At 44.9% G+C, this 26,872-nt stretch overlaps 1 protein-coding gene across 2 annotated transcripts in view; it reads left to right on the top strand.

The window, feature by feature from the left end:
* The first annotated feature begins 14,044 nt into the window (after positions 1-14,044).
* The window catches only part of NCF2 (neutrophil cytosolic factor 2), a 37,822-nt gene continuing 24,994 nt past the window's right edge, over positions 14,045-26,872 (top strand). For both annotated transcript variants that reach the window (XM_033196121.1, XM_033196122.1), the window contains exons 1-3: positions 14,045-14,498; positions 17,670-17,752; positions 26,749-26,857. In XM_033196121.1, coding sequence (XP_033052012.1) covers positions 14,325-14,498; positions 17,670-17,752; positions 26,749-26,857 — 366 coding nt within the window. In that variant the 5' untranslated portion in view covers positions 14,045-14,324. The remainder of the gene's footprint in view (positions 14,499-17,669; positions 17,753-26,748; positions 26,858-26,872) is intronic.

The raw sequence follows: 26,872 nt of genomic DNA, 5'->3' as shown, positions 1-26,872 counted from the left end.
GTGGCTGCCTTAGCATTGTTATTTCTTGCGTGAAATATTGCAATAGCTTCTTGTATGTTTCTTTGCTCTGCTAGAAACCACTTCTCTAGAATTCAGAATACCTCTCCCCCATTTTCCTTCCACCATTCTACGTCCCAATGGACAGAAGTGGAAGGAGAGAGCAAGAGAGAATCTGGAAAAGCAGTGGATGTAATAAAGAGATGTCCACAGCCGGGTGCGGTGGCTCACGCCAGTAATCCCAGCACTTTGGGAGGCCAAGGCGGGCAGATCACCTGAGGTCAGGAGTTCGAGACCAGCCTGGCCAACATGGTGAAACCCCGTCTCCACTAAAAATACAAAAATTAGCCAGATGTGGTGGCAGGTGCCTGTAGTCCTAGCTACTTGGGAGGCTGAGGCAGGAGAATCGCCTGAACCTGGGAGGTGGAGGTTGCAGTGAGCTGAGATCACACCACTGCACTCCAGCCTGCGTGACAACAGCAAAACTCCGTCAAAAAACAAAACAAAACAAAACAAAAAAAATGTCCACTTACTAAGCAGACTGTACTAAGCAGACAATCCAAGCAGGGAATCAGGGAAGTATGAGAAACTGTGTTTAGTGACAAATGACAGTCAATTCTAAAGTAGAAAGTCCAGTGTTCTGTGTGAAAGGGGGCTTCCACAGCATTTAATGACCCTGGACAGTGTCGTGAACTATATGGCTTTAGTAGTTCTGCACTGTGATGAACTATTCTGCAAAGCTTTTGCATGCTAGGAATTCTAAGGATGAAATGGCTACAGAGCAAACTGCAGCTGAGAGAAAACTGCTTGGAGTTCGGACAGAGGTGGAATGGAGTATCCATGGGCCAGCTGAGGAGGTGGTACCCAGCACTCTACAAATCCTTTTCTCAAGCCAGCCTGGAGTAGGAGGTGGGAATGTCAGGACAGAGGACCAACACCCCATGAAACAAACAAATGCTATGTTCATTTTTCTGTCATAAATTTCAGTCTCACAATAAACAAGCAAGTTAGGCATTGCTCTGTAATCACTTTGCAGATGAGGAAACTGAAGCTTTTGACAATTGGAGGGACTTGTGAAAGTTCACTCGGGTAGCACAAAACACAGTCAGGATTTGAATCCAGGATTTCAGACCCCAGGCATGATGCTTCCTTGGTCTAAACACAGAGTAAGAGGGGCACAGGCAGTTAAGTGCTTCCATGGAGCTCAGGGGCCTATTGGGGAAAAAAATCACCAAGGCACCTGCAGACCCAGGCTCTGACCAGTGAAGACTCCCCAGAATACCCAGGGGACGTTGGTACTAGCCTCCCAAAGCCACTCTCCTGAGTGACACTGAGAGCATCCTATAGAGCGATAGCACTAGGACAGATGGTGTCAGCAGAGGGGACTCCAGACCACAGCAGAAGTGACCAAGCTTTAGCCTCCTTAGATGGCCCCAAGGGTGGGAGGCCTCACACAGCCGTAACCTTCAAGAGCAATAGGAGGCAGTTGGTAGGTGGAGGTGGATGATAAGAGGGAGGAGGCCGTGTGTGAGTGCTTATAGAATTGGCAGCGTCTCCATGCAAAATGAAAACATGGGCCTCTTGTTCTGAATTATTAAGAATTTTACAATGGTGACAGCAAAGAAAGCAAGGGTGGCGACCTTCTAAGCATGGGCCCCTGTGTGACTGCACAGGTCACACACATGATTATGTATTGTATCTAGCTTAATTTTCGGCTGCCATCATAAATATGTTTATGGAGAAGGCATGTTGAAAGGGAAAGGTGCTAGCCAGGACAAAGATTCTGACTTCTCTTTCTTCCCCAAATTCACTCAGAAGAGCTGAATTATAATGGCCACCAAGCAACACACTTTTCCACAGAAGAAAAATGAGGCTGCAAGACTCACAGTCAGCTAGAGGAAAATCAGATTCAAACACAAATCCCTTAACTCCAAAGCTCTCTCTTTCCCAGTACCCTACCTATGACACCTTTGAACCTGTAAGAAATACAGACTTTAGGAGCTTCTGGTAGGAAATGTGATAATTCTGTTCTAGGTCAGTGTTTCTTAAACTCCAGCCCTTTACTTACTACTTTCATAATATTTAGCCATATTTTCAAACCACCAATGCTGAGATTTGCTCAATATTTTTCTCACACTGATTCACCTTTTTTTTTTTAGATAGAGTCTTGCTGTGTCGCCCAGGCTGGAGTGCAGTGGTATGATCTTGGCTCACTGAAAGCTCCATCTCCTGGGTTCATGCCATTCTCCCGCCTCAGCCTCCCGAGTAGCCGAGACTACAGGCGTCTGCCACCACTCCCGGCTAATTTTTTTGGTATTTTCAGTAGAGACGGGGTTTCACTGTGTTAGCCAGGATGGTCTTGATCTTCTGACCTCGTGATCCACCCACCTCAGCCTCCCAAAGTGCTGGGATTACAGGTATGAGACATCACGCCTGGCCTGATTCACCATTTTAAAACCTACCCTCATTATAAAAAATGCAAATAATGAAATTGTAGATTTGGTGTGCTAGCTATACTTTAAAAAAAAAGCACATTAGAATAAATAAACACTCTGACTCAGATATTCTACTTCTATAAGTTTATCCTATAGATATATTCACAGACATGTGAAATGATGTATATACAAGAACATTCATCACAATGTGATGATGATAGCATGCAATTGGAGACACTGTATTGGAATTGGAAAATGGGGGCACTTATTATACGACAGAAAATTACACAGCCATAAACAAAGAACGAGGAAGCTTTCTACGTACTGATAAGAGACTATTGTTAAAGAGTGAGCTGCAGAATCGTATATCTAATGATATGTGTGTAGAAGAGGAGGGGACAGAGGGTCTACATTTGCATGTGCTTAAAATCTTCTCTGAGGGAAGAATGACAAGAAACTAATAAAAGTGGTTTCTGATGGGCAGGAAGAGTTTGACACTGAGAGGAGGAAAATTTTTCATATTTGTTAATTTTTGAACCATGTGAATACATTATTTTTCCAAAAAATTTAAGGAACTAAAATAAAACAATAAATATTTTGATAAAAATGTGTTCCCATGTAGTGCCTAAAATGATCTCTCAAGCTATTGATGGTATATATCCCTGCGTGGGGAACCACAGCTCTGATGTGGTCAATGGGATGATGGCTTTCATGTGTGCTGTCACCTCTGTCAAGTAGGTGAAAGTCCTGGACAAGACAGGCCCAGTCCTAGTGCTGAGAAGGACGTGAAGGAGCCCCTCATTCTGGGGGGCTCTTCTCTCAGATGATCTGCTGATGAAGGCCATGTTGCTGACTCAGATGATCTGCTGATGAAGGCCATGTTGCTGACTCAGATGATCTGCTGATGAAGGCCATGTTGCTGACTGTCCTGAAACCCAGAAAAGAGTCCAAGCCCCAGAGTGAAAAGCCTGTGTCTCTTGGTGGAGAATGTGCAAGCCATGTCTGCGTTGGTAGTCAAACTGTGACCAGATGGAAAAACAGACTGAAATAAAGACTTTCTAGACAATGTCTTCTAATCTAGGCCAAGAGTTCTAGGGAAATGGATGTGAACACCAGTCAGTTCAGAATGACAGCCCTGGATGACAGATAATAGTTGCTATGAACAGAGGAGGATCTTTGAGAGCTTGTTTTGAATTGGGGAATTGGTACCAGTTTCCTGCTCTGGCCAATAGAGAGATTACCCAGGTCTCTGGGTAGGGTGACACAAGAGTTGGGTGCACTTCTATTAATGCAGCCTAAGATTGCATTAGCTATTTTGGCAACCACGTGATTCTGTTGACTCATACTGAGCTTGCAGTCAATCCAAATGGCTAGGCCTCCTCCTGATGGACTGCTTTTAAGAATTGTTAAGAATTGTCATCTTCCGATGTTTGGGCAGTTGAGTTTTTAAACTTAGGAGCAGATCTTTACATTTGTCTTTATCAAACTCCATTTGGAGCTTTTGTGAATCAATGTGAGTCAGGAAATACTTTAATTCTGATGTACATGTTGATACTCTCTCTCCAAACTTTGAGCTATTTGTGAATCTGATCCAAGGTGTTTATAGAAAGGTTAAAAGCACAAGGTGACATTAATATGTTAAGAAGATTCGGTGGACATAATATTTAGCCAAGTAAATTATCTAAGGAATATCTTGGCCAAATATCTTACTGATATTGGTAGATGGCACCGTCCCAGTTCACCTATCTAGAAAATCCTCTCAAAAAAAGAAAAAGTGGGCAGGATACGGTGCCTCACACCTGTAATTCCTACCATTTTGGGAGGCTGCGGCAGGCAGATCACCTGAGATCAGGACTTTGAGACCAGCCTGGCCAACACGGAGAAACCCTTTATCTACTAAAAATACAAAAATTAGCCGGGTGTGGTGGTACTCGCCTGTAATCCCAGCTACTTGGGAGGCTGAGGCAGAAGAATTGCTTGAACCCGGGAGGTGGAGGTTGCAGTGAGCCGAGGTAGTGCCACTGCATTCCAGCCTGGGTGACAGAGCAAGACTCCATCTCAAAAAAAAAAAAGAAGAAGAAAGAAAAAGAGGTTCTGTTTTGTTCTGTTTTGCTTTGTTTTTAGAGACAAGGTCTCTGTCCACAGGCTGGAGTACAGTGGTGCAATCGTAGTTCACTGCAGCCTCAAACTCCTGGGCTCAAGCAATCCTCCTGCCTCAACGTCCTGATTAGATAGGACTACAGGTGCTCACCATGACACCCAGCTATTTTTTTTTTCTAGTAGAGACAGGATCTTGCTACGTTGTCCAGGGTGGTCTCAAACTCCTGACTTCAAGCAAATCCTCCCACCTCAGTCTCCTAAAGTGCTGGGATTACAAGCATGAGCCACTGTACCTGGTCAGGAGTTTGTTTTGACCTGACTTATTTTGAGTGAACTCATGCTAGTTCCTAGAGGTAATAGCTTCCTTTTGGTTTGTAAGTGCCTTTGTTTAATGATCTATATTTTATAATTATTTCCAGGGCTCAGCCCATAAGTCTTTGTTACCATTTCTAGCATTCACAGCTTTTAGAAAACTATACTCATACTTGCCCATACATCCTGGCTTCCTGAATCTCAATACTGATAAGATTTTAGGGATCACACTTGCTAATTCTATCGATTCCTGGTATTTAACAAGTCTACATTTGATAAAATGAATTTCTTTAAAGCAGCTAGCAACTTTCTCACCATCCTTTGTCTGGGTCTTCAATTCTCTGTATAGCTGGAAGCAAAATAGGAGCTGAGCAGTTCTGCTTTCACTCTGACATCTGTGAAAATGACGCCAACTCCACCAAGCCATGGCTCTCCCTCTCCCTGTTCTTCTTCCTCTGAGACTAAAAAGACCTTTGTGCTGTCCTTAGTAATTTTTTTTTTTTTTTTTTTTTTTTTTTTTTTTGCAGCCTCAGCTCACTCTGGGCTTTGTCTTTCCTTATACTCAGCCTTTGATCTCTGCCAAACATTTGGATTTCTCCTTGGTCAGAAGCCATGCCTTCCATCATCTGTGCATGTCTGGCCTCCTCAGAGCGTTCTCTGGGAGTCTCATTGCCTCTTCATTTCCTTCATCTCTGGATTCCTGAGTAACACGGGGTTATGTTTGTTTGTGAGAATCTCCTATCTCTCTTCAGCAATTGATTATTTTAGAGTCTTGGGCCAGGGGCTCACATCAATTTTTCACTTTGTATTAGTCAAGTCTATTTTTCGGCATGCAACAAAACTAACTAGAGCAAACTTAAGCAAACACTGAAATTTATTGCAAGGGTCTAAGCTTGGGGCAGGAATTTGGACGGGGCTCAGGAAAGGCTGGAACTGGAGACTGGAAAGTTTCTCTGTCTCTTGTCTCTGCTCCTTGCTGGGCATCTCTTCCATTCTCTCTGAGTAGCCTGGCTTCCTCTGCTTCCCAGGGCCTCAGGGCACAGCATGATAGAACCACAGCTCCTGAGTTTATACATCTCTCAGTCCTAAATCCTGATTCACAGGAGACATAACCTAATGAAGCCAGCTTGTCAGACGCCCACCAGGGTCCAACCAGCCAGGACTCAGGCAGTACAAATGTGGCCACAGGGCCTACCAGCCTTCTATGGATTACACAGGCAGTTCCCAGAGAAGAGAAATGCACATACCCTAACAGATGTCCACTCTTCACTTATTCATTCATTCAGTGATTCAGCAAATAGTTATTGTATGTCCAGACACTGTCATTAGGGACACTGCAGGGAAAGCAAAAGGGAATCTTTAAAAATGTTGTTTTGCGGAAAATCTAATCTTGCATGTTCTCACTTATAAGTGGTAGCTAAACATTGAGTATACATGGACACAAAGATGGGAACAATAGACACTGGGGACTCCAAAAGTGGGAAAGGAAAGGTGTGGGCAAGAGTTGAAAAACCACCTATGAGGTACTATGTTCACTATTTGGGTGATAGGATCAATAGAAGTCCAAACCTCAGCATCAGGCAATATACCATGTAACAAACATACACATGTACCTCCTGAATCTAAAATGTTTTTTAAAATTCTGTTCTGCTAAATAGGGGGTACATTTCTAACTCTTCTGTGCCCCTTCTGCTTTTTTGTAGAATGACACGATCAGTTTCTACTCCTTCAACATCAGTAACTGTCTTATTAGAGCATCATTTCCCCTTAGATACTCACTGGCTTGGGAAACACACACAAAAACTATCCTGAGACAGGAATCTTCCTAAAGAAAAAGACCCATGGAGTTTTGAACACATGTCAAAGAGATCCCTGGCTCTATGACTAAATTGCATTTAGTGAATGGGTGCTCTAGAAGAAAAACACGGGACTGAAAAGGCCAATTGCATCCAAAAAGAGACAGTTACTAAGATATGCAGGACTAAAATCATGCCACATAAGCCATATTTCTCTTTTACTTTTTAGATCAGCACATATTTATTAAGACTTTGATATAAGATGTTAGGTGCCAGTTCTGTGGAAAACGTAAAGAAACAGAAAGCCTGTTCCCTGCCCTCAAAGAACTTATTTATAGCTAGCTGGATAGATAAGGTAGAAACAAAGAACTTATTTATAGCTAGTTGGATAGATAAGGTAGAAAATAGATAATGTAATAGAGTGCTTGTGTTTTGGGGTTTGATCATAAAATGCTTTCGGAATTCAGAGAAAAAAATTGCTAAGACTAACTTACGTCAGGGAAGACTTTATGTAGGAGGTGAATCTAAGCTGAGCTTTTACAGATGGACAGGATTTGAACCTGCAGGGAAATGTCAAAGGGCATTTTTTTTTTTTTTAAGACAGAGTCTCATTCTGTCACCCAGGCTGGAATGCAGTGGTGCGATCTCGGCTTACTGCAACTTCTGCCTCCTAGGTTCAAGAGAGTCTCCTACCTCAGCCTTCTGAGTAGCTGGAATTAGGGGTGTGTGCCACCATGCCTGGCTACTTTTTGTATTTTTAGTAGAGACGGGCTTTCACCATGTTGGTCAGGCTGGTCTCGAACTCCTGACCTCGTGATCCACCCACCTCGGCTTCCCAAAGTGCTGGGATTACAGGCGTGAGCCACCGCGCCTGGCCCAAAGGACAATTATAGTGAGGATCCAGTGTATTTACTTGCTTCATTCAGGATTCAGATCTTTAATCGCTATGCATTCATTTATTTATTCATCGAACTTTTACTGAGTGACCACCTATGCAGGTACTAGACATTGTGTGTGTAAAGGATACAAAGATGAAAAAGAGTGCTTAATATGAGGTGCCTTTAAATGAACAGGCATTATACATGCCCTCATTTTCATCTAGGATGCTAGGACAGATATATTTAGACAAGCAAATTAAGTAATTACACTGACTTTAAAAGCACCTTCCATGGTATCGCTATTTAACACATATGTTAAAAATTCATCATGTGATGGGCACAAAAGATACAGCGGAAAAATCAGACACAGATCTTGTATTTTTGGGGCTTACAGTTTAGTTGAGAGACAGTCACTTAAACAAGTAATTACAATCACATGTGCTTGAACACACATTAGGAGAGGTAGAGAGAAACTTCCTTGAGTGCACGTGGCAGGAATAATCAATCTCACTGGTAAGTCGGGGAAGAAGACTAGAGATGCTGAGGTGTGGCAGGTGGAATTCTAAGATGACCCCTGATGATCCCTGCTTTTGTGTAATCCCCTCGCCTTGAGTGGGAGAGACCTGTAACTTGCTTTTAATCAATGGAACATGGCAAAGGTGAAGGGATTTTTGCAGAGATGATTAACATCTTTAAGCAGTTGGCTTTAAGTTAATCAAAAGGGAGAATATTCTGGGTGGGCCTGGCCTAATCAGGTAACTCCTTTAAAAGAAGGTCTAGAGGTGAGTGACTTAATGAAGCAGAGATTCTCTCTGCCTCCATTGCTGGCCTTGAAGAAGCAAGCTTTCATGAATTCTATAGCTACAGATGAATTCCACCAACAAACCAAGGGAGCTTGGAAGCAGATGCTTCCTCTGTCAAGTCTCCAGATGAGAATGCAGCCTAGATAACACCTCAATCTCAGCCTTGTGAGACCCTGAGCACAGGGCCCAACTAAGCCGTGCCCAGACTCCTGACCTATGAAAACTGTGACATAGTACATGTGTGTTATTTTAAGCCATTAAGTTTGTGGTAATTTGTCATGCAGCAATGGAATACTAGCCCAGTGATAGATTAGACAGGACTAACTTGCCTTCCTGGAGAAAGAAGATTTTGAGCCCTGAGGCTTTCAATAGCATTGCTGAACAACAGGATCCCTGTTGACTTTTCTGTATCCTTCATGTGAGATCCAGGCCAAGTTTATGTCTAATAAATGAGGTCTCCTGCCTGCTTTCTTTAGGGTTTACTGTCTTGTACTCAATGAAACTATCTACTCAATGTTAGAGTTGAGGGCAAAAAGTGCATTATTTTCACTACTAGTCTAAATGTACCTCCCTTTATGCAACTACCATGATACTGACAAACTTTACAAAATTATATTTTTCCAAGTAGGATTCAATTTTCTCATTTTTCAGTTCATTTAATCAGTTAACCAATGATTACGGAACAGCTGCTACGTGCTAAACATGATGAAAGACTGAAGGACAGTGGAGAGTTGGCTCTACCCTTTGAGGAGCTTAAGAAAGAAGCCTCAAGTACCAGAAAAAGCTAAAGAGCAATAGAACACTAAACTCTAAATGTAGGAATGAAAAAGTATTTCCTGAGTGCCCAGGAATAATGAGTTTTATTTTTATTTTACAGGGTTCTTCCTCAGAAGAAAACAGAGGGTCTTGGGTGTGTTCTTGGATTCCAGCTGAATAAATACATGCAACAGTAGTTTGTAATCCGTTAACCAATCATATGCAAATCCTGCTTATTCAGAATTTTAGAATAATTTTGAAATGCTTATTCAGAATTTTAGAATAATTTTGAAAACATCGAGATGAAACTGAGTTACCCAACCAATGCCTCAACAAGTTTTATTTAACAAGTAATGCATATTGAACACCTGCTATATGCCAAGCCCTGGACTAGATACTGAGAATCCGGTGGTGTGTGTGTCAGAACATTTTAAACCATAACTAATAGAAAACTTGATACGAATAACTTAAACAATAAACAAACTTATTATCTAACCAAACAAGGAATTCCAAGGTAGATCAGTGTCAGACTTGTAGAAAAGTGTTATTTTTGTCTTTTAAGATATGGAGTCTTGATCTGTCACCCAGGCTAGAATGCAGGGGCATGATCATCGCTCACTGCAGCCTTTGAAGTCCTGAACTCAAACAATCCTCCAACCTTAGCCTCCTGAGAAGCTGGGGCTACAGGCAAGTGCCACCATGCCTGGCTAATTTTTAGTTTTCTTCTGTGGAGATGGGGTTTGGCTTTATTGCCCAGGCTGTTCTCAAACTCCTGACCTCAAGGGATCTTCCCACCTCAGTTTCCCAAAGTGTTGGGATTACAGATGTGAGCCACTGTGCCCAGCCAGATTTGCAGAAAACAGATAATGCAACACATCTCATCAACATAATTAAGCATCTGAGCTCTTCGTATTTTTCCATTCTCTTTTCTTTCAGACAATGGCTTGTTCTTAGCTGTCTCCCCTCATGGTTATAAGACAGCTGCCATGTTCCAGACACATCTCACAATGCTGTCTAGTAAAGAAACAAGTACTGTTTCTTCTCATGTGTTTTATTTTTCATCACTGGGGAAGAAATCTTTCCCAGAAGTTCTCAGCAGACTTTCCGTCCTGAAGCACATGGCTTCAGGAGGAGGCTTGAACAGAATTGGGGTTCTACCAAACAGAGGAAGGCAAATGAACAGTGGCTGAACAGACCAGCTACTAACAGCACCAAGTAATGATTAAATAGATTGCTCCTGCATTGAGGGACAGAAACAATGTCACAGATGACATACAATTACAAACTGTAACAAATACGTGATCAGAGAGAATCGTGCACATAGCAAGGTCATGGATCCAGAAAGGCCAGGCACTCTGAGGAAGTGAAAGATGAGTAAGAACTAGCCAGGCAGGCTTGGGGGAAGAGCGTTAGGCGGGCAGAGGAAGAGGCTGGCTCATATGAAACCATGAAAGGAGGCCTGTGTAGCTGGAGTTCTTGGGAGGGGAGGAGGGGAAATGGCATGGAATGAGCAGGGGGCAGCAGGCAGCGGGCTTCCTGCACCATGGGAAGGAGTTCGGGTTGTATCCTGACTGCGGTGCAAAGCCACGGAAGGTTTAAAAACAGGGGGCATGAAGTGATCTGACTCGTGTTTTTAAAAGCTCAATCTGGACGGTGAGGCAAAGAAATGTTAGAAGACTATCATGTTCACCTGGGAGTTGACAGTGGCTTGACCTGGGTGATGACAGAGAAGGGGAGGGAAAGTGGATGGAGTGGAGCATGACTGGCTTTGCTAGTGCCCTGGGAGATGCAAACATGGGTTAGGCCAGGACTTCCTCCTGAGGCACACCGACTATCTGAGGTGCTAAGACTTACATGCACATACATTGGTGAAGAGTGATGAAGGGCCACGTGGGAGGTGCAGAGAAGGAGATGCAGGAGTTCGGAAGATGAGATCATGGGTTTGAGTGCTTTCAGGCAGGACTGATTTCAGGGCAGTGTGTTAAGGAGGGTGATACTTTAGCAGGCTTTCGAAGGCTATGAAAGGTGGGTCTGAAGGCGCAGACATGGGAGAGGTCAGCCTGTAAAGAGGAGCTAGCATGGATGCAGGAAATGAAGGCATAGCGGGAGAAGAGTAAGCAGCAGAGTTTGTATGGGATTGTGAAGGAACGTTCTGGGGATAAGGCTAGGAAAGTCTTGGCAGTCAGATTAAGGAGAGTCCTGCATGTCAGGGTAGGATAATAGGAGGGCAAAAACATATTTAAAAAATAAAGTCTAATTTAGCGACAAATCCATGTGGTTTTCTCAGAAATAATTAATGTGCTATTCAAGTCCTGATTATTTATTCACTAGATGGAATAGCAAGACCTCTTTCTACCATCACTGCTACCTGCAGGTCATTTACCAATGATTTCTAATTTCTTTAGAATGCATCCCTTCATCGTGTAGTGAGTATCAGTGCTAGAGATCCTAGAATGAAAAGCCACCGTCCCAACTTCCAAAGGGCCCAAGAATTGAGCCGATGAAGAGATAAATTGCAATAAGTATGATGGAAGTGTTTGAGTAGAGGTGGTACAAAGGAGGAGAAAATTCTCCTATTACTTGGAGTTGGGGGGCTAGATTTAGCAGAGTTGGCGACATTTAAACTGGGCTTTGAAAGATGAGTAGGAGTTTGCCGGGCAAAGAAGTAAGCTGGGAAGTCCTTGTAAACACAGGAAAGCAATCTGTCTTCTTAATTCTCACGCCTTCAATCCTACAAGCACTGTGGAGTATGCATTTTTTTTTTTTGAGACGGAGTCTCGCTCTGTCGCCCAGGCTGGAGTGCAGTGGCCCGATCTGGGCTCACTGCAAGCTCCGCCTCCCGCGCTTACGCCGTTCTCCCGCCTCAGCCTCCCAAGTAGCTGGAACTACAGGCGCCCGCCACCTCGCCTGGCTAGTTTTTTGTATTTTTAGTAGAGACGGGTTTTCACCATGTTAGCCAGGATGGTCTCTATCTCCTGACCTCGTGATCAGCCGGTCTCGGCCTCCCAAAGTGCTGGGATTACAGGCTTGAGCCACCGCGCCCGGCCGGAGTATACGTTTTTAAGTTTTATTTTCAGACTTTTAGGGGAAGCTTGGTGACAATAAATGAGTTCTTTCAATTGCTACAAAACAAGAGTTTGCATCTAAGTATTTGACCCCCATAAACATGCATTTTACCTAAAAAGAAGCCAGGATTTTAGTAAGCCAAATCAGCTATACCCTTTACCCCCAGTCATTCCTCTGGGAGGTTTTACTGATTTTTACTTTTCCAGGAAAGCAAGGAAAGAATTCTTAAATTTGTTTTTTCAGAGACTTTAATAAATTCATGCCGGGCGCGGTGGCTCAGGCCTGTAATCCCAGCACTTTGGGAGGCCGAGGTGGGAGGATCACATGAGGTCAGGATTCAAGACCACTCTGGCCAACACGGTGAAACCCCATCTCTACTAAAAATACAAAAAATTAGCCGGGCATGGTGGTGCGTGCCTGTAGTCCCAGCTACACGGAGGCTGAGGCAGGAGAATGGGGTAAACCCAGGAGGCGGAGCTTGCAGTGAGCCAAGATGGTGCCACTGCACTCCAGCCTGGGCGACAAAGCAAGACTCCGTCTCAAAAATAAATAAATAAATAAATAAATAAATAAATAAATTCATTAGTCATCACCTTCATCTCTTCAATTTTTCACTGGAAGATGGGAGAAGTCATAATTCACTGTCATATCTGGCTCTCAATTTTCACATTTGCATGAAATTGGTCCCTTCTGAACTTCCTGAATGCTCATAAAAGTTATTTCGACCGGGCACGGTGGCTCACGCCTGTAATCCCAGCACTTTGCGGGGAGGCCAAGGTGGCCAAATCATCTGAGGTCAGGAGTTCGAGACCAGCCTGGCCAACATGGTGAAAGCTCATCTCTACTAAAAACACAAAAATTAGCCAGGCATGGTGGCGGGTGCCTGTAATCCCAGCTACTCATGAGGCTGAGGCAAGAGAATTGCTTGAACCCAGGAGGCAGAGGTTGCAGTGAGCTGAGATCGTGCCACTGCACTCCAGCCTGGGCAACAAGAGTGAAACTCTGTCTCTAAAAAAAAAAAAAGTTATTTCGGGCCCAGATCAGATGGACATCCAAAGACTATCCTGTCTTAAAAATTTGTTAATGATAATTTCAGCTCAAGTTAAACACTAACATATTAATACAGCCTATGGGATTACAAAAAAGTGAGCAAGGAATTCATTCAAGACTGGAAAGAATTATCCTCTGATCCAACACTCCCATTTAACAAGGGTGTGGAAGTCAAGGCCCAGTGACACAGGATTTTTTCTCCATCACTTTGTAAGCCAGGGACCTCTGGCTGGTGACACCCTGCCCATGCCTCAGTGGCCACACTACCTGCTGCAGGAGATGGCCTGCCCACTCGGCCCGGGTGGGGAGTTTTATTGAGTGATGAAAACAGCTTTCAGCGGAGAGGGGACGCAGGGGTGGTTCCCCTACCCAAAGGCAGGAAAGTCCCCCAGTGCAGGTGAGTCTGAGGCTTTTATGGGCTCAGAATAAGGGAGGGGCAGGTCATGGGTAGTGCTGGAAAAGGCAACATTCAATTGGTTAAAAGGCATTAGTCAGAAAGAATTAATTGGGAAAGAGCAGACAAACAGGAACAGAAGTTCTCACTCCAGGTCATGGGTTTCATTTGGGACCAGCAGCCTAGTCTTTCAGCCTTCAGGCTGTTTTTGGCTTGAAGGTGGGGTTTCAGCAGCAACCTGCCCCTATCTGCCTAGGCATTTGGCTGCCTCCTGTCACTATCACCAGGGGTGTCAGGGGGGTTCCTCCACCTGCCAAGGTTGCCCTGGCTCTAGAAGCAGAGCTTTGGCCAGAAGCTACCACAGAACAGGAGTGGGAGAGAGAGGAGGAGCTGGGTGACAGAGCAGAAGCATTTTGGGGAACTGATCCTTCAGGCAGCATCTGATGTACTTCCTCTCTCCTCCACACTCCACCCCCACTCGCCCTCTCTCTCTCTGCTTCTTTCCTTTTCTCTCTCGTGGTAGGGTTATGAGTCAGTTGTCAAAAGGTGGGGGCATTTCCTGATGCATTTACAACACTGAGAAGTTATCTTAAGGGAGGCTGGGCCCCATTCTGCTCATCTGGCCCGGAAAGTGAACACCTTGGGGCCACTACGGCAGCCCTGCTGGGGGAGGCGCCCCAACCTGTCTTCTCCCTGTCTCCTGGCAGCTCTCTTGGCCTCCTGGTTTCTACCTGATCATGTCCCTGGCGGAGGCCATCAGCCTCTGGAATGAAGGGGTGCTGGCAGCTGACAAGAAGGACTGGAAGGGAGCCCTGGACGCCTTCAGTGCCGTCCAGGACCCCCACTCCCGGATTTGCTTCAACATTGGCTGCATGCACACTATCCTGAAAAACATGACTGAAGCAGAGAAGGTGAGTGGAGGTGCCTCTTTCCGGGCCTCCTCTGTGCATTTGTTATTATGATTCTCAACCTCATTGCATTTCAGAAACCTAACCTCTGGGGAGATTGAAAAGAACAAAAGTTGCCCAAGCTCCACCCCTAGACAGCCTGATTTAACTGGTCTGGGAGGGGCCCCAGCAGCCAGTTTTAAAAGCTTTCCAGGTGGTTCTGAGGGGCAGCCAGGGTTGTGTCTTTCTCCATCTTCTAAATTAAAATCATTCTACAAGTGTCTTTAACACCTTTGTGAAGGCTAGCCTAGTCGTACTTTGTTCAACACAGAACTCCTTCTGGGCACAGAATCTCTATCTATCTCAGCACTTTACACCTGATTATTGATTCTAAGGCACCTGTTCTTGCTTTCCAAGACTTTCATGTATGTTGACTTTGCCTGTTCAAGAGATTTAAGGGAGGCATTTACAAAATATAGCTTTTACCCCAAGTGACAATTCTGATCAATTATAAAGGAGACTCTTTTAAGGATGCCGAGGCTGGCAAGAGGAAATTGTACTGTGACTGATTAGTGATATCTGCTGGGGCCATGGTGTGGGATGTCTCACATCTTTTTCGTTATGTTTTCTCACTCAAATACCGTAGTATGGAGGTAAGCATTCTCAATAATTATTTTTTGGATTGGTCGTGGTAAGGTGGGAAGGGTATGGAGTTTGGAAGGGAAGATCTAGGATCAAATCCTAGCCTCTGCCTCTCTGGACTTTCAGTCTTAAGCAAGCTATGTAGTCTGTGTAGACATCTGACTTTCAGCTTCCTGAGTTTCTAAATATCATGAAAATTAAGTGAGATGCCAAACTATTAATGTCCTGTGGAACTTCACACCACTGTATAAGAGTTAGTTATTATTTTTACCATTTACTGCCAGTCTTTGCAAAGTGTGGATGTGTGGACAAATGGCTGACTCCCCAGGTCCCTTAAAGAACCAGTGCCTTCCACACTCCAACAGCAGGTAAACAAGCCTCAGCCACACCCTCCTGACAGGAACACAGAGAAGTAACTGAAATGTTCTCACATAGCTTGACAAGTCAATCTCAGGCTCCAAGGCAGAGCATGCCAGGACTCCCTGCCTCTGGCTGGAGGGAGGACAGTGGCCCCACCTCCTCTCAGGGGCCTGCTGAGGGGCTGAGTGAACAGCACCACACATTCTGAGGGCTGATGGACACAAAATGTACATTGTCTGGGGGAAGAGATTGGCAGCCAGTCTGGGCACGGCTATGCCAGCAGGGACTGTAGCCTCCTGCCTTGACCTGGATATGGGATCCTTGGCAAGGTTGCGTGAGCCACCACTCACCTCTCAGCTCCCAGGCCTTCACTCCCACATGTCTCTGTTTCTCCTGGCATTCCTCTGCTTCTAGCCTTCTCATTCCCTCTGCCTTTCTTTGTTTTCCTGCTTGAGCCCTTCCTACTAGCATTTATATGCATTCTTATTTGTTATCATTTTAATTGTATACTACTCATGTAATGTTTGTATAGTAAACAAATATAACAATGTATATATTTTAATTATTTTCATTTGCAATAAATTTTATTATTTATTTAAACTGAATGTTCACTACATTCACAGGAATAGAAGAAATGCAACAAGGGTTAGAATTTCATTATTACATTAGATATCGTTTTTTTCTTGCTTGCTTTCTTTCTTTTTTTTTTTTTTTTTTTGAGACAGATCTCACTCTGTCACTCAGGCTGGAGTGCAGTGAGTGGTGCAATCTCAGCTCACTGCAACCTCCGCCTCCCTGGTTCAGGTGATTCTCCTGCCTCAGCCTCCCAAGTAGCTGGGATTACAGGCATGCACCACCACGCCCGGCTAATGATGTTTCATTTTTCAAAGAAGCTTCTCCTATTTCCCTATCTTTTTTATCTTCCACGGAGCAACAAATAGTTATTACTACTCTCCTGGACAAGGTGCTCTGTTGTGTTGCACAGGAATTGTATCTTTATGTTTCACATCATTATCACTTCCAAAAACTCTACCTTCACTTCACAACACAGTCTCGCTGCATTGTTTCACAGTAAAATTGTACTCTACTCAAACTAGGAGAACTCAAAGAAATTAGAGCAAACAGCAGTTAAATTCATATGAATGAAAGACAGAAGACCAAAAATTTTAAAGTACTGATTTAGTAACATAGTGTCTACTGGCTCAAAGCTTCTATCTAATCATATTATTAAAACAGCAATAATAGAAATGAAAGCTACACTAATGAAAAAGGAACTCAGGAATGAGGTCATTAAATATAACTCACTATATTTTAAATATAGATATCATGTATTTTTTATTAGTATCAGGTAAATGTCTAAACTATCTATTCTGAATTCTAGTCTCAGAGAAGGTCAGAGACAGTTACAAAGAAGGTGCTTCATTTTATCAAGTTCATTTTTAAAATGATGAGCTCCTTTGGGAAAATGCTTTAGTCCTTTTTATCTAATACTTCTGTTGGAGATAATCCCTTAGTGTCTGCACCCTTATAGTCTACTTTGTCTTTATTTGTATCATTGGATTTCTTTTTTTTTTTGAGACAGGGTGCCTCACTTTGCCGCCCAGGCTGGAGTGCAGTGGCACCGTCACAGCTCACAGCAGTCTCCGCCTCCTGGGCTCAAGTGATCGACCCACCTCAGTCCCCCAAGTAGCTGGGACCACAGGCATGTGCCACCACACCTGACTAATTTTTAAATTTTTCATAGAGATGGGGTCTCACTATTTTGCCCAGATTGGTCTTGAACTCCTGGGCTCAAGTGATCCACCTGCCTTGGCCTCCCAAAGTTCTGGGATTACAGGTGTGAGCAACCGCACCTGGCCATTATTGGATTCTTGTGTAGCTTTTCCAGGCCATATATGACTAACAAAAGCGGAAATCAGATGGAATATGTATGGTTCCAGGAATGTTTTGTAGATCCCCAGCAGAACTGGAATGATAATTCAAGGGATGCACACCACTGTCCCAGACTCGAGCTCCTAAATGTGAGAGTGAAGCGGAATGCACCGTGAGAGCACAGGGTGGGCCTCGAGGTGCCGAGGAGGGCAGACAGCAGAGCCGGGCACCACAGGGGGCTAGGGTTCTGTGAGCTGTGGCTCCTCTCACACCTCCTCGCTGCCTTGCATCATGGCCATGTCTGGACCCTTCTCTCCTCAGGCCTTTACCAAAAGCATTAACCGAGACAAGCATTTGGCAGTGGCTTACTTCCAACGAGGGATGCTCTACTACCAAACAGAGAAGTAAGTGGTTCCATGTTGCACCAACTGGAGAATTTCAAAGAGAAACCTAAGGGGTCTCAGTGTTGCTGACTTGGTGTTTGAGAAGTACCTTCCCAGCCTCTGTTGGGAAATGTGACTGGCCCTTCTGGGGACAGTTATGCAATAAATCAGCAGGTGAGGCAGAAGTACTCACTGGGGAGGGAAGGCAGGTCTGCCGCCAGATTATAAACCAGCTGTGTCACAGGCACAATGAGTTTAGGTAACCACCATGGGCCTGATACTCAGCTGATGTGGCACCCCACCAGTGTCCCTGATGGGGTCACCCATAGAGGTCTCCTATGAGGTACTGAGCTATCACAGAATGGGGATGACCATGAAACTGCATCAAAACCTGGCTTCATCCCAGCAAAATGCATTTTCAAAACCTGGTTTAATCCATTTGAGGAAATATAATTCAGCTGCAAAAACAATAATACAAATTAACATTATAAGAACAAATTAATACAGGTAAGTAAGTAGCTACATACAGAAAAAGTTTAAAGTAGATGTTAAATTTTTTTTCTTTTTTTTCCCTAGATGGAGTTTCACTCTTGTTGCCCAGGCTGGAGTGCAAGGGTGAGATCTCAGCTCACTGCAACCTCCCCCTCCCGGGCTCAAGCGATACTCCTGCCTCAGCCTCCCGAGTAGCTGGGACTACAGGCATGTGCCACCATGCCCAGCTAATTTTGTATTTTTAGTAGAGATGGGATTTCTCCATGTTGGTCAGGCTGGTCTCGAACTCCCGACCTCAGGTGATCTGCCCACCTCAGCCTCCCAAAGTGCTGGGATTACAAGCGTGAGCCACCGTGCCCGACCAGATGTTAAATTTAAAAACTGATTTCAAAACAGTGTGTATACTATAGTCCCATTTCTGTATCACAGAATAAAGTCTGGAAGGCCATAGACCAAAATGTTATCAATAAATCTCTTTGGATAGTGGGATTATAGGAAAATCCATTTTCTTCTATCACCCTATCTGTGTTTTTAGGTTTGTTTATAGTCAATATGGAATAATTAGTACAAATATTAATAAATTCAAAATGAAAGTTAATCTCAATTCCTCCTCCCTCTCATCCTGCACAAATATCTCATAACAAATAACAAAGGAAAAAAATTCTAAGTGATAATTTCAAATGTTTGGAGGGATGGGAAACTGACCCTTTGTAGAAATTGTTCCACCAGTGTGCATAAGTTCTAGGGAAGAGGAATTTGGCTCAGGCTAATGAAGAACTTTTTTTTGTTTTTTGAGACGGAGTTTTGCCCTGTCGCCCAGGCTGGAGTGCAGTGGCGTGATCTTGGCTCATTGCAACCTCTGCCTTCCGGGTTCAAACAATTCTCCTATCTCAGCTTCCCAGGTCGCTGGGATTATAGGCGCCTACCACTACATCCTGCTAATGTTTGTATTTTCAGTAGAGACAGGATTTCACCATGTTGGCCAGGCTGATCTCGAACTCCTGACCTTGTGATCCACCCACCTCGGCCTCCCAAAGTACTGGGATTACAGGCGTGAGTCACCGAGCCTGGCCTAATAAAGAACTTTCTGACAGTGAAAATGGTCTGTGCATGGTGTGGGTGGGATGGGGGTGAGGCCGGGCATGGATGGAGCAGCAGGGAGGTTGTAGACGATGTCCAGACATCAGACAGAGGGCTGGGCTCTGATTCTCTTCCACCGTGAAAGGCTTTGATCCTATGGTTTGGTTAGAAACAGCCTGTAAAACCTGTGTATGCAGCTGTTGCTAAGGGCAACCACAAGATGCTCAAAGGACTTTAAAGATGTAGATGTAGTTAGTTACCTGAAGGAGTGAAAGTAGAAGTGAAGTCTTTTCTAAAAGAAAAACCACAGACACAATGGCAATCTGGGGAGAAACAGAGCTTGGGATGGGGGGAAGATATCCAGGCATTTAGGTTTTTCTTCCCCCACATTTAGTGTGACATATTTATTATGACTATAAATTTTTTTAATTTTACTTTTTTTTATTTTGATGTTTGTGGGTACGCAGTAGGTGTATATTTATGGGACACATGAGATATTTTGGTACAGCAGGTGTTTATCTTGACTGACATCTTGCCTCTGTCTAACTGCCTGTCCCCTCTCTTAACATCCTTCTCTTTCCCACTCCCCCCTACCCCATCTCCAGACTATAGAATATGGAGGGAGGCCTAACAACAAATCGTTCAGCCGATCTTAAATCTCAAAACGCAAACTCTAAGGCCATTCCTTAGTGAGCTCTAATAGCCTATAAAGAAGAGATACTAACAGGCAAAAGAGTGAAGGCTCCCAGAAAGAATTTCCTCCAAAAAATGCCCGTGAGTCCCAGGATCTGGAAGGCTACAGTTTTGAGTGATTAGAAAGATCTTGGAAAGGTCTAAAAGTAAGACCCAGGATTCAATTAATCTGTGATTGGTAATATTAATAGTTACACCTGAGAGAAAAATCTACCAAGTTTTATCTGTAATTCAACAACGAGAAAATTATACAAATGAGGCACTAATCTCAACCTCAAGCCGGCTCTCTGCGCAATTCCCTAGGTGTTGGTGTTCCCTTTGAAGTTCTGTTCTTGACCCTTTTCCCTTTTACGACTGCAGCAGTGGTTGTTAAATGGCAAAATGTGTTTCCAGAAATACACTCGCAAGCACACACATTCGTTTATGTACAATTCAGGGACTATGGATACAGAAGTCCATATGTGAACCTTGAGGATCCATTACTGGGCAAGGCCACCCTCTCCCATACTGCTGGCCTCCATTTCTCGTGGAATCTGTACCTGGGATCCATCCAGGGAATGTTTCTTTCTCTAAACCTCATCAGGTTGACCTCTTAAATATTTATTAAATCCACCTATTTCTCTCCATCCCCGTTAGCACTACCTTGGTTGAGACCCTCATTTTTCACCAGGACTACTGCAGTCACTTCCAAACTGATTTTCCGGCCACTGCTCCTGTCCCCTCCATTTGTATTCCAGAGTGATCTTGTAAAAAAACAAACAATGCAATCAGTATGAGAACTTCCAGTGGCTTCCATGACTACAGGATAAAAGCCAAATTCCTTTGCCTGTTCTTATGTGGTCCAGCGGCTGCCGCCCACTTATGCAACCTCCGTGCCTTTGCTCCAGCCGCGCCCAACCACTAGGGCAGTGCCCACTCCCTCTTTTGAGCCTCCTTTTGTAACATGTCTGGCCCATGACAGACATTTGTTCCCTGTACATATTTGTCTTCTCCACTACTCTATGAATTTCATAAGAGAAGAAATTTTTACTTACTCATGCTTGTATTTCAGTATCTAGCATACTAGTTACTCAATAAATGAGTGTTGGATTAAATACAAGTGAGCAAAATATAGTCTCTGTTTCAAGGAACTTATAAATTAAAAAGGGGAAACAAGTCAAGAACACCAGTAACTGTAATGCAGGGCAGAAGCGGGTAAGTGCTGTAAGAGGTAGTTTTAAGTAAGTGGGATGAGGGCTAGAGAAATTACTTCTTAATGTGTGGGATAGAAATTCCCTCAGATTGGCCGGGCACCGTGGCTCACACCTGTAATCCCAGCACTTTGAGAAGCCAAGGTGGGTGGATCACCTGAGGTCAAGAGTTCGAAACCAGCCTGGCCAACATAGCAAAACCCCATCTCTACTAAAAATACAAAAAATTAGCAGCACATGGTGGCAGGTGCCTGTAATCCCAGCTACTTGGGAGGCTGAGGCAGGAGGATAGCTTGGACCTGGGAGGCAGATGTTACAGTGAACCAAAAAGACACCACTGCACTCCAGCCTGGGCAACAGAGATTCTGTCTGGAAAAGACAGATTCTGTTGTTCCAGTTATGTTGAATTCCACAGTGAAATCATTTAAAACCATCTAAATAAACCACTATATATTTTATGAATTACATGTGGTTTTATACACACACACACACACACACACACACACACACTTCCGACATTTTATTACAAGCTGCATGTCCTGACCCTCTTTGAATTAGGTGGACTGTGGCATGACATTCTGCAATACTTTGCTGAATTGAACACTATTGTGTCTTATATACTTGCACTAAATAGTGCACTGCAAGACCAGAAAATTTTACAATACTTTTTTCTTTACAATATGTTCTGTAGTATGTTTACCCTCATTATGAAGTGAATTATCAATGCTTTGAATAATGTTCACTTATACATTCCTGTACAGAAATTATGATTTTGTGATTACAGTAATAAAATGATATTCCTTGTGAAAAAAAAAAAAAAGAAAAAAGGAATTCCCTCAGACTACAAAAGGCAATTGCTTAAGGCTGATAATGTTATGGATGGAGGTTTTTTCCCCTCTATTTCCCTCTATTTTCCCCACTTTCATATGTTTTTGTATTGCTCTTCTGTCATTATGAAGTTCCAACAGACAAAGTTAGAGCACATTTCTGAAAAAAAGCACATTTCAGAGTCTCAGTGATGACCACGGCCAAGCTGTCTCGCCTCTCTGGCCCAGCCTTGTCATCTGAAAGGCACAGGGGCTCAAAGCTGTCTTTCAGATCCTGTGCCTTATGGATCCTAGGGCATGACAATAAGGTGAGACCCATTCCATGGAGCCGGCTTAAAGAGGCTCGATAGCAAAGCCTTCTCCCTGCTGACTTGCAAACAGGAAAGGGAGTGGGCCCAAACCTCTGTCACAGCAGCCACTGCAGCATCCCAAAGGTGTCTGACGTTCTGACGTTCTTTCAGCTTGCTGAGATTCCATTATCCTGGGTGCAGGTGTATGAGCTGCGGACTCTGGACGCATGGGGCACTGGCAGCACGGGAACAAGCAGTTCACTTCAGCGGTTACTAAGAAACCTCCCAGGAGTATTACAGAAATGGGGATTATAAACTCTCTCAAGCCTGGAGCTTGTGAAAAGCTATGGCAAGGTTGCTGCTTCAGCTGGTGGATACCCTGCCTGGGAGGAGAGGGGGCTTTGGGTGCAGGCAAGGCGCCCCACGGGGTGTCACTGAAGTGTGAGTGTGAAGAAAGCCCCCACGTCCAGCCCAGCAGAGCCCAGCAGGAAGCTGCCAGCATCTTGGCTGCCTCCTGGGGGATGCTTCCAAATGGCCCCAAAGAGAACCACTGAAGAAGGGCTAGAGGGCGGCAGGGGCTGCTGCAGCACGGGTCACTGGCACGCAGTGCGGAGTGCTATTTTGGTATTCTCATACTGAGCTTATCGCGACCCTGTACAGTGGGAAAAGAGCTGTGTGTCAAAGCAGAACCCCCTTCAGGGCTGCAGCTCTGGGTAAACAAGTGGAAAGGCTGAAGAGAGGCTTGCAGCAGGGAGGGAGGGGGCTGGGAAGCAGGCCGATGCTTTCAGAGACATGTTTAGAAATGACACTGAGCAAGGATACCCCCTCCCTGTTTTAAAAATTAATTAATTAGGCCCCGTGCAGTGGCTCACACTTGCAGTCTTGGTACTTTGGGAGGCTGAGGTGGGAGGATTGCTTGAACCCAGGAGTTCGAGACCAGCCTGAGCAACATAGTGAGACCCCCCCCGTCTCTATAACAAAATTAATAAATAAAATAAGTAATCTTTTTTTTAGAGAAGGGATCTCACTATATTGTCCGGGCTGGCCTCAAACTCCTGGGCTCCAGTGATCCTCGTGCCCCAGCCTCTGGTGGAGTAACTGGAACTGCAGGCTCAAGCCTCAGCCCCTGGCCCCACCCTGTTTTTTTGGTTGTTGGGTTTTCTTTCTTTTCTTTCTTTCTTTCTTTTTTTTTTTTGAGACAGGATTTCATTCTGTCGTCCAGGCTGGAGTGGAGTGGTGCAATCACGTCTCACTGCAGTCTTGACTTCCTGGGCTCAGGTGATTCTCCAACCGCAGCTTCCCGAGTAGCTGGGACTACAGGCATGTACCACCATGCCTGGCTAATTTTTTGTACTTTTAGTGAGATAGGGTTTCGCCATATTGCCCGGGCGGATCCACGCTGTCTTTAAAACAAAGCAAACACTCTGAATAACTTGTCAGTTCTTTCTGTCTCTCTCCCACCAGGCCCAAATCTGTAGACACCTTTTTTTTTCTTCAGTCAGAGTGTCACTCTGTCAACCAGGTTGGAGTGCAGTGGCGTGATTTTGGCTCATTTCAACCTCTGCCTCCTGGGTTCAAGTGATTCTCCTGCCTCAGCCTCCTGAGTAGCTGAGACTATAGGCACGCACCACCACAACCAGCTAATTTTTTAGTATTTTTAGTAGAGACGGAGGTTTCACCATGTTGGCCAGGCTGGTCTCAAACTCCTGACCTCAAGTGATCTGCCTGCCCCAGCCTCCCACAGTGCTGGAATTACAGATGTGAGCCATTACACTGGGCCTCTGCAGACATCTTGATGGGCTGGGGAATTATTAGGAGGATTTTGCTGGGCCCATGCAATGCCACATAGACCCAGGTGGTGTCACTTCCCAGCTGAAATCCATCTGCTTAGCCAGCTCAGCAGGGAGGAAGGCACATTGATAGGTTAATGCTGACGGCACGTAAAGTGTGTGCCCTCTGAGACCTTCAGCGAGCTCCCAAACAGGCAATAGAACACAGTGGAAATTGCAGCTACCAGAGAACAGGAAACCTCTGCTTCTGTCTGTCCCCTTCACGGTGGAAGAGGCTCAGTGGCTCAGTGAATTGAAGCTAGTTACCCCACCTTCCGGCTTAGAAAGAGGAACCTGATTTCTGGGGTACTTCTGGGTACCTTATTCATCTTTCCAGGAGCCCAGAAATGTGTGGAAAAGACATGAAAGGCCCATTGCTACGTAAAGAATGGCCTGCATGCATTTAGTAGGTTTTACAATCATCTTTATTAGCAGGGATACTAGAGAAAGCCATCTTCCTATTTCAAACCCAAGCTCTCTTTTCTTACTTCCCGCATAGCCACTGCTGCCGCTGTGTGACTTACCTCAACCCTAACAGTGATGGCTTCTCCCCCAGTCACACTGGCACCCATTCCTTATGATTGTCTTGACCAACCAGCCCTTGTGCTCGGCTCTAAACTTCCATGAGATCAGAGTTCCAGCTTCTACATCATGTATTTTTAAAATATCCTGACAATAGCTTATATGGCACGGAGCTTTAAGTAAGCATGTAATAAGTGGCTGGTGTATGGATTAATTGCTAGAGTGTTAGAGCTAAAGAAAGTAAAATAACAACAACAACAGTAATAAATTACTGTGTGTGCCAGGCACTATCTGAAGTACCCAAATGCTTCATCTCCTTTAGTTCTCACAGTGACTCTGTGAGGTATATGCTATTATTATTCTCTGATTCTAAAGATGGGGAAACAGATTTAGGGAAGTTAGGTAACTTGCCCTTTCTCACCAGACAGTAAGTGACAGAGCCAAGACTCAAGTCCAGGTGGCTTTGACTCCAGAATTGGGATCCATATACTGGCAAGCTCCCTATATGATATGTTCTGTGCATATAACATGTCCCTGGATACAATATGCTGCCATAATATTGGCGTGGAACTTCAGGCCAGGGAAGTGACTTGCTAGGGTCCCCCAGTTAGTGGCAGAGCTGTTGGATCTGGACTCTGGCTCCTGGCCCCTTCACTACACCACACTGCCTCTTGAGGATTCCTGCCAGCCTGTGTCCACATTCCAGACTTATCTCCAAGAGAAGCCAGGTTGGCAGCTCTGGGTCAGATGATGGACTAGGGACTTACAGACTTACAGTCCAGTTGCCCAGGTGTGAGCCACAACCAGGCAGCCAAATTTGTTCCTGCCAGGTCAGGAGGCTGAGGGTAGCCAGGCTGGGTAGCTTGTGCCTGCTTCTCCCACTCCCTATAGCCCAGCAATGGCTCCCTTCCACCAGGGCTTCTGTGGAGCCCATGGTCAAGGCCCAGGCCAGCATCCTCAGGAGTGTGTCCAGGTCCCACCCACATGCCTGTGGGTCCTATTGATGTGGCCGACTCCCATTCTCTGCTACAAGTCCCAGGACAGCAGCCCTGATATACCTTGAGCCAGTCAGCTTCACGCCGATCCAGCAGCACAAGGCAGTGGGAGCAGCATTAGAAAAACTATCTGGGGCTGGGCATGGTGGCTTAGGCCTGTAATTCCAGCACTTTTGGGAGACCAAGGCGGGCAGATCAATTAAGGTCAGGAGTTTGAGACCAGCCTGACCAACATGGTGAAACCTGGTCTCTACTTAAAATATAAAAAATTAGCCGGGCGTGGTGGGGCTCACCTGTAGTCCCAGCTCAGTCCCACTCAGGTGGCTGAGGCAGGAGAATCACTTGAACCTGGGAGGTGGAGCTTGCAGTGAGCTGAAATCCTGCCACTGCACTCCAGCCTGGGCAACAGAGTGAGACCCTGTCTCAAAAACAAAACAAAACAAAACAAAACAAAAAAAAAAGGAGGAAATACTATATAGCTTAAGTGGTTGGTTTTTTTTCCAAAGTGTGGGGAGGAGGCAGAAGTGGGGGCGATGAGGAAACAAGACCACAAAACTAAGCTCTAAGCTGAACTCAAAAGAAGCCATGGGCGAAGGCAATGGGCAGGGGGGTGATGGTGGCAGCTGTGAGAAGGGGCCCCTCTGAGCTGTGCCAGGCTGGCCTGGCCTGATGGTGGGAGCCAGGAGTGAGCAGTATTCCAAATCAGCTCTGAACACTCTGCAGGGACACAGGCTGGGGGCAGGTGCTGGCTCTGCTTGGAGCTCTCAAGAGAGAATGAGAGCTGCATTGGAAAGCGAGAAGCCAGGTTGTCAGAAAGGTGACAGTTGTATGCAGTCAATAGAGAAGAAAATCCCTGTGACTGTCCAAGACGAGGCACTCAGGGTTGCTGTGAGGTACAGCCCTGGGTGGGGCACCATTCCCAAGGAGTTCTATAGAATACTTGGGCTCAGGATTGCTGAAAACTAGAATGGGTCAAAAGGAATTGAAAGGCTTCTTGTCCCAGTGAAATAGGTGGGGAAGGCAGAAACAGACTCACATTTTATGCTGCATTTATTCCTCCATGCACTAGACTGTTGTATTTTCTCCCTCTGTCCTGCAGATACGATTTGGCTATCAAAGACCTTAAAGAAGCCTTGACTCAGCTTCGAGGGAACCAGCTGATAGACTATAAGATCCTGGGGCTCCAGTTCAAGCTGTTTGCCTGTGAGGTAAGGAGAACAGGG

The sequence above is a fragment of the Trachypithecus francoisi genome, unplaced genomic scaffold, assembly GCF_009764315.1.
Source record: "Trachypithecus francoisi isolate TF-2019V2 unplaced genomic scaffold, Tfra_2.0 Lachesis_group5, whole genome shotgun sequence".
Classification (NCBI taxonomy): domain Eukaryota; kingdom Metazoa; phylum Chordata; class Mammalia; order Primates; family Cercopithecidae; genus Trachypithecus; species Trachypithecus francoisi.
Note: the sequence above shows the minus strand (reverse complement) of the source record. Positions and strands in the feature narration are given on the sequence as shown.